Source organism: Corticium candelabrum, chromosome 21, assembly GCF_963422355.1.
Source record: "Corticium candelabrum chromosome 21, ooCorCand1.1, whole genome shotgun sequence".
Classification (NCBI taxonomy): domain Eukaryota; kingdom Metazoa; phylum Porifera; class Homoscleromorpha; order Homosclerophorida; family Plakinidae; genus Corticium; species Corticium candelabrum.
Window position 1 is genome coordinate 4021552 of NC_085105.1, and position 7500 is coordinate 4029051.

General features: G+C 38.2%; 1 protein-coding gene across 1 annotated transcript in view; it reads right to left on the minus strand.

Moving 5' to 3' along the window:
- LOC134196871 (uncharacterized) overlaps window positions 1–7500 on the minus strand; it is a 22250-nt gene that overhangs the window by 11468 nt on the left and 3282 nt on the right. The window contains exons 4-18 of the mRNA XM_062666092.1: window positions 6797–6866; window positions 6673–6740; window positions 6486–6608; window positions 5891–6058; window positions 5739–5828; window positions 5562–5687; window positions 5436–5504; window positions 5112–5308; window positions 4946–5054; window positions 4808–4876; window positions 4383–4457; window positions 4236–4316; window positions 4113–4168; window positions 3966–4053; window positions 1–35 (exon numbers count right to left, since the gene is read on the minus strand). The exon at window positions 1–35 is cut by the window's left edge and continues 92 nt beyond it. Coding sequence (XP_062522076.1) covers window positions 1–35; window positions 3966–4053; window positions 4113–4168; window positions 4236–4316; window positions 4383–4457; window positions 4808–4876; window positions 4946–5054; window positions 5112–5308; window positions 5436–5504; window positions 5562–5687; window positions 5739–5828; window positions 5891–6058; window positions 6486–6608; window positions 6673–6740; window positions 6797–6866 — 1424 coding nt within the window. The remainder of the gene's footprint in view (window positions 36–3965; window positions 4054–4112; window positions 4169–4235; window positions 4317–4382; window positions 4458–4807; window positions 4877–4945; window positions 5055–5111; window positions 5309–5435; window positions 5505–5561; window positions 5688–5738; window positions 5829–5890; window positions 6059–6485; window positions 6609–6672; window positions 6741–6796; window positions 6867–7500) is intronic.

Sequence of the window (7500 nt, forward strand, 5' to 3'; positions counted from 1 at the left end):
AGCAGGTCAGTTGCTTCTGACACTTTAGCTCGAGCCTAAATCCATATCAAAACTTCAGTACAAGCTTTCTAAATGTCTGTCTGTTTATCTGTCTGTCTGCATGCCTGCCTGCCTGCCTGTCTGTCTGTCTGTCTGTCTGTCTGTCTGTCTGTCTGTCTGTCTGTCTGTCTGTCAAAGATATTTCACTATTGATAAAGAACTTTAAACTCTATACATCAGAGTAAAGCTACAACAACTATTAGTATATCCCACATGGGACAGTCTGATACAAAGTACGTTATTGTAGGAAACAACAACAACTATTTAATATAGTTCTGAATGTCTAGTTCAGTGTCATCCCAGTCTTCTATTCTTGCCTCAGACACTGCTCTTAATTTTCTCATGATGACATTAGAGTTCGATTTTTATAGACACACTGACAACCTTTTCCTCCATTGTTGAACAAATTGAACTTGATTAGACTTCCCTTCCTGGTTTCTTACTCATCCTGCCAACTGGCCCAGGTATGACTCTGCCTCTTTTCCCCAACAACCAAATGCTCAAAAGCCAGCGGAATAAATGTTAGATGATAAAGGCCAGGGTGTAATATCTTCCCTGGCTGCATGGCTGGCTGATGGTGTCCTTGTGCCTGTCTGTCTGTCTGTCTGTCTGTCTGTCAAAAAACATTCTGTCTGTCTGTTGTCTGTCTGTCTGTCTGTCTTAGTTCTCTATTGAATACATCATCAAAACTAGTACAACATCACTAACACTAAAACAAAGCTAAACATAAAATTACGAGTCTATATGCATGGAACATAGCTAGTGGCCCAGTCCTCAGTACAACAACTTACTAAACAATAGCTATTGAATGAAGTTCCAAACTATTTTTACTACAATGATGACCGAGCTGCTTGATTTTCTCTCTACTTACGCGTGAAATAGACTTCTGCAGAGTAACTGAAATCATCTGCCTCCACAAGACCTTGAACTCTGTCCCATTCTTCTTATGTATCTCTGGATTAAAGTCCTAATTTGTTCAAAAATCTTCAGCGTCCTTACCCCATCGACCAAAGTGTTCAAGAACTAGTGGAACTAACTTGGGGTAAAAGCACCTGGTAAAATTTCTTTCTATTATTTGTCTTGTTTCTTCCTTTCTCGTTTTGATGCAGCACCACCATCTTCTTTGGCTGCCCTAGAGATGATATATCTGGACACCAAAGATGCATGCATCATAGATCCAAATCAATGTCTAAACTGTCTGTCTGTCTGTTTGTGTATGTTTTACACATAAATTTTAAACAGAATATCTACCCTACAATATTTGCTAATGACTATGATTTAGAAAAAGTAATGTGTGTAACAGCTAAACCAATAACAGACAGTATGGACCCAAGAACCAAAGATTGCCACACTCTAAAATTGAAAAGTGTCCAGATGCAAGATTAGACTGTCCTTCAACTGCTCAAGACAGCTTCCTAAAGACACAAGCGGTGCAATGCTATAAAGTTGGACTCAAAGACACCTTCTTCTATAAGTCTCAAACTCGATCTGCACCACGATGTTATCCATCTTCATCCACATACATTCTTGCCAGCAGATTGAGACAAGAAATAGAAAACCATCAACAGGACAAGTCTAAAACCTTGATATTCTAAAACTTGGATTGCAAATTGGACAGACCTGTTGTGACTGGCTAACTTCTGATATGGCAATTTATAGACAAGTTTGCTGCAGTATACAAAGGGCAATTCAAAGACTAGAACTGAAACAGTTTTAGTTATCTATAGTCCTACTGTCTGTTCCCCCTGTAAGGGTGAACTCGGAAGTGAGTAATGAAAGAGGTCACACCAGGTGTGCTCATTAGAGCACTAAGAGCTGCTCCAGTTGGACCATGTTATACCAATTATCTTAAATGGTTCCAGTTGCTGATCTGTTGGTCTTACAAGATAATTGGATAATAGCCATTGCTCCACCCGTTTTGTGTTTGATATGCACAAGTACTATCCTTCCGTTTCGTTTGTAGGAAAGGCTTAGATAATTTGATAAACAGAAATGTCAGACCTAGCGGTTTCTAATGATACCAAGATCATCGCGAAAGTCCAAAAAACAGCAGAGATATTGATGATTTTCAAAGTTCACACTTATGGGGAACAGACAGTAGTCCGTATCCTCAAAGAGCAGTTAGAAGTTGTATGTAATAGAAAGTTTACTATATGACATATCTATTTGCTGCATTGACATTCTTCTCTGATAAACTGACTGCTTTTTTGGCTCGTGAGCAAAGATACCAGCATGTGTACCCTTAGTGTATGTAACACACATAAACATAAAATAGTGGTGAAATTCAATAATAGCCATTTGCGTGCAATTAAATATTGACTTTACTTATTAGTTACTATTAATATCATTTATTGACATTAATTTGGCCCCTCCAAAATTTTTGGTCTGGCTACACCGCTAACATGTCCACGTTTTTTAGACAAAGCACGCACTAGTCTTTGGTAGCATGTTGGAGATAGAGTTACAACATGTCGTATCTTGACACGTTAGACGCTTGCTGCAGCTCAGTCTATTTCTACAATTGGAAGGTTGTCGCTACCTATCACCTATGGACTATGTATAATTGCCTTTTGGAAAATCCCCTTTTAATACACGTGTCACAGTAGAATGCTCCCTACAATGATATACTCTCTTTACCACAGTACTCCTTCCCTGGATGAACCTATATAATCTCTAACACAACCTCACGGATTTGTGTACCATAGTCAGCACGAACAGTGTGCACACTCTTTTGTCGTCTACTTCGTATGTGCATGAGATGTCTAATTCTGTTGTTTCTCCTCACTCACCTAATTTTGCATTTGTGGTTAAGCCTTTGAAACATGTCGTCTTGCGTATTTTTATTCTGCATTTGTTGTCTGTAACTAACAAATAAAGAAAGAAGACAAGAATGACTCCTAGCTGGCCTCCTTGAAGTAAATTACTAATTTAAAAAACTTTCTCTAGCCACAATATAAACAGCATCACCTGTATCTGGTGCCATTGTGAAAGAACATTGACACAGAGCCATAACCTCAATTTAATTCCCCCAGAGGCAATTATATAAACAGTTCATAGGTAATACATAGCGACAACCTTCCCATTATAGAGACAGAGTGAGCTGCAGCAAGTGTCTAACGTGTACATCTTGTATGCATTAGATACTCTCTTGTTGTGGGCCACTAGCTACCAAAGACTACTGAATGGTTTGTCTAAATTCAAACCGTGGGTGTAGGCACTTGTTTTTTGGAGCAAAAACGCACAAGCCTATATATAAAGCTTATCTTTTCATTTCAAAATCTTCAGAAAATGAATTCCCTGATGACATTGTTTTATATGAGATGAGGGAATGAGACTGTAATATGGGATTACGAAATGAGGTCATGCAGCTACTATTACAGTCTCATCACATCATCTCATTGTCTCTCATCCCCTCATCTCATTGCCTCTCATCACCTCATCTCATTGTCTCTCATCACCTCATCTCATTGTCTCTTATCGCCTCATCTCATTGTCTCTCATCGCCTCATCTCATTGTCTAATTTTGGCACAGACGATGCTGTACTGTGTGACTGCATACAACAGCACCAAACCCAGAGAATCGTCCTGATGCATTAAAGTATGCCTTCTTCTGAAGACATCATTACTGAACAAGTCATCATGACTACACAATTGTTGTTTACAAAGTAAGACCAGAAAACTGAAGCCAAACCTACATTGCTAGAAATGTTTAGAAATGCTAAGAACATGTGCTGTAACAAGTGTAAATAACCAATGAAAATAACTGCATTTCTTGCATCAGTCTTTACCACTATCCAGCCAACAGTAGATTCAAGCAATAGATGGACATGATTAATCTGTCTATCTACCTGACTGGCTTTAAACAATACTTCGACTTGTCACTCATTGTTTGTATCAAACATGTGTTTCCAGCTTGCCTTTGCAACTTGTAGTGTTAGGTCAATGAGACCATTGCTGGCCAGTAGTTTCATAGCTGATCGATCATCATATGCAAAATTGTCATTCACAAATTGACTACTCAAACAAAACAAATCCCATCACGTAATAATATCTCAAAGAACAATATAATCAACCTCAACTTCTCCACCAACTTTGCACGTCTACCACTACATTCACGAGTTTCTAAAATCTGAGAAACCAGAGGTGACGTCTATTAAAGGACGTACTGCAACAAATCAGAAGAAAACCCAAAGTACCTGTTGAACATAACAATGCAGTAAGAAATCTGCTAAAGCCTTTGAGTCACCAGATGACCGAGAGTCTTGTTCACTAAGAACCTACAGCAAAAGTGCACGGCAAACACAAATGTACATGTTGATGAGCCATTTAATTAGGCAGAGTACCATCTCAATGTATGGCATCACATCATGTAGTTTCCCTTTCTCAACAAACATCCTGACAAGTTTTACACTGGGGCACTACACAACACACAATATAGTCAATGCTAGCCACTTCTCTTCATTTACCTGTCACAAAACAATATATTTTCGTTTTTACTGAATAGCAAAGTCACTAGAGAAGTAAACAAACCCCTAGACGCGCTGTTCTTAATTAACATAATAAAATTTCATCCATATATAGTCAAGTACCACAAGTCAACAAGTTTGGTAATATATTTTATAAAAGTAACCTTAAACCATCTACATTAATTGATCTGCCTGCATGCTGTTTACAAGCTCATAAACATTGCATTTGTTTGTGTATTGCCATCTTTTTTTTCTAACAACAACTGGCACTTAATTAATCTGTATATATTCAATTGACTTACATTTGCTAATTTAAAAAGATCCATTGCTTGACTGAACTCGTTCTTTGCCAGTCTTCTTTCACCGGCAATCTACAATGTGTTTATAACTAACACTTGCCAAAATCTACATTGAGTCTCATCACACAGTGTACAGTGTACCTGATACAAGCCGCATATGTCCAGCTGTAGAGCAATACCTAACTTGTCCGTGGCATCAAATGTGTCACACTCAGTAGCCATCTCCAGAAAAATCTGTTCGGGTGACCTCCTGCATGCATGTTCACATCAATCAATACAAACACGTGGCATTGATTGTCTGACTGACTTCTGCCTGCAATGATAAACTCCTTGTGTTGTGACAATAAAGCAGCTGTCCAACACAGAATGACTAATGAGATCTTGATCAGCGTTAGAGGCTGCATCAATCATTTCAGATGGCTGGCAACACAAATAGAGACTAAGCAACTCTTCATCTTCTGGTAGAGAAAAACTCTGCAGAACATTATCACTGCTGCTCGGCTCCTATATGATACAATAAAAGGTCACATGACCACATGCTGTACATTAGTAAAACATAAACTTCAAAATAGGTATTATTACTATCAATTTAATTGTATTTTAAATTGTTCATTACTGTTTTCAACATTACCTCTTTTGGTGGCTTATTTGTTGGTGGAACAGATGCTGCAAGTTGTGATGACAAGATGTGCAAGGAAGGCTAATAAATACAGCAGAATTATAATGCACTGTACGTACTGCACATAAACTCTCTTACTGGCTGCTTGGCTTGCTGGCACACAACAAACATTACGATTTCAGTGAATTGCAGCAAGTAAGCTTTCTGAAGCAGTTTGTATGTAAAAAGAGCTTGGTCTTGAAGAGCCATATCGGCATTCAACAACTGATAAACAAGATGGTAACATAATGTTGATTGTTATGACAACTAAATTACTTCAAATCGTTGAGTGATAAGATCATGGACAGCCATGAACAACCGATCTTTCCTTTTCTGGCAGCTCAACTTCACATCAAGGTGCAACAACTAAATATCATATTGATCTCAATTAGTAAGTATTCAATACAGTACTCCTCTGATTGCCACACCTTAAATTCTGAAGGGTAGAATGGTTCAGGCATTCTGTCTTCATCCACACAGCTGACAAATTCTGACAACGAACCATCAGCAGTCCAGCTAACATTTTCAGTAAATATGGAGCCGTCATTCAGAGCCTCAAGAATCATCTGCCAACTCTGGCCTTCCTCTACACGAATCTGATAAAATCATTTTGTTTAAATTTCCAAGTAGACATGTATTAGAGGTACTGTACTGGTATTATTAGTATAAAATAACTACTTTTGAATCAAATATACATTTAATGTATAATGCTAATACTAACATCTATAAAATAATAGTAATAATTGTTATTTAAGATACTGATTGTGTTGTATTGTATTGTATTGTATTGTATTGTATTGCACAGGTAACAGCCTGATGGCTAGAGCATCTAGTTGACGTCTCAGAGACACGCAGTTGTCTCTTTAGCATGAGTGTTACCTACAGTAAGATCAGTTGCATTACTAGTGTCATAAACATTTGATACAAGTAATAGAACAACATTACTGAAATAAAATAAACAATGGTTATTTTGTTTCATATTTACAAGATGTCTAATCAATTGAAAAACAAATGGCAACTCACAAGCAAATATGTGGCTCGTGCACTTGTCTTTCCTAGCAATTCAATAGACGCGACAGCACTAGGAACTTGAACCCGAAATACTTCTTCCTTCAAAACCAAGTCTACAAACTCAATTCTCCCTTTCTGTACAAAGAAATCATTCAGCATGCAATGAATCATCTCAATCAAAGCTTAGCAAATCTGATACTTTGCATCCAGTGATTAGAATTTGTCTCTTACTGTGTGTTTCCCACCATACAGCACATGTCACAACTCCTGAATGTAACATCACTGTTCTATAAAAATTAAGCGATAAAAGATGACTGTCTGACGTTGTTTGTCTGCTTGTTGTATTGTTGTAATATCTTTCAATGACCATTTATTGACCTTTACATTTTCACCCTGCAAAAATCAGGACAACCACACACATTTATCATAGCCTTGTGTACAGACAGACAGACAGACAGACAGACAGACAAAGACAGACAGACAGACAAAGACAGACAGACAGACAGATAATTTATTCTCATACAGATTCTACTTGTACATATGCTAGGATTTTTAAAATACAAATCAGTCCTTGCAAACAACAAAGTCGTTAGCTAATGGACTTGACTTTGACAGACAAACAGACAGACAGACAGACAGACAGACAGACAGACAGATCAGCAGACAAGCAGATATACAGACACGCAGGCCAACAGAAAATGTATTGATGTACTGTATAAAATGGGTACTGGTGACAATATTAGTTAAGGCTATACGAAGACGTTATGGATAGGTAACCAGTAGTTTGCAGTATCTTGTGCTAGCACTTCATTAGCGTAATGCTAGTTAGCATGTTTCAAATACAGGGGCGGAGCGTAGGTGGTGCTATTTGTATAATATCCGGTGTTACTAGCTGCGCGCGCTGCTTTGAACTGGTACTTACCGGCTTAGGCCACTGTACCTGAGGTTATCACCTCCTGGTATAGCCACTGTCGCTTGCGTTGCCGTCATTGCGTTCTTCCGTTGAGTGGTTGCACGCTGCTGCTCT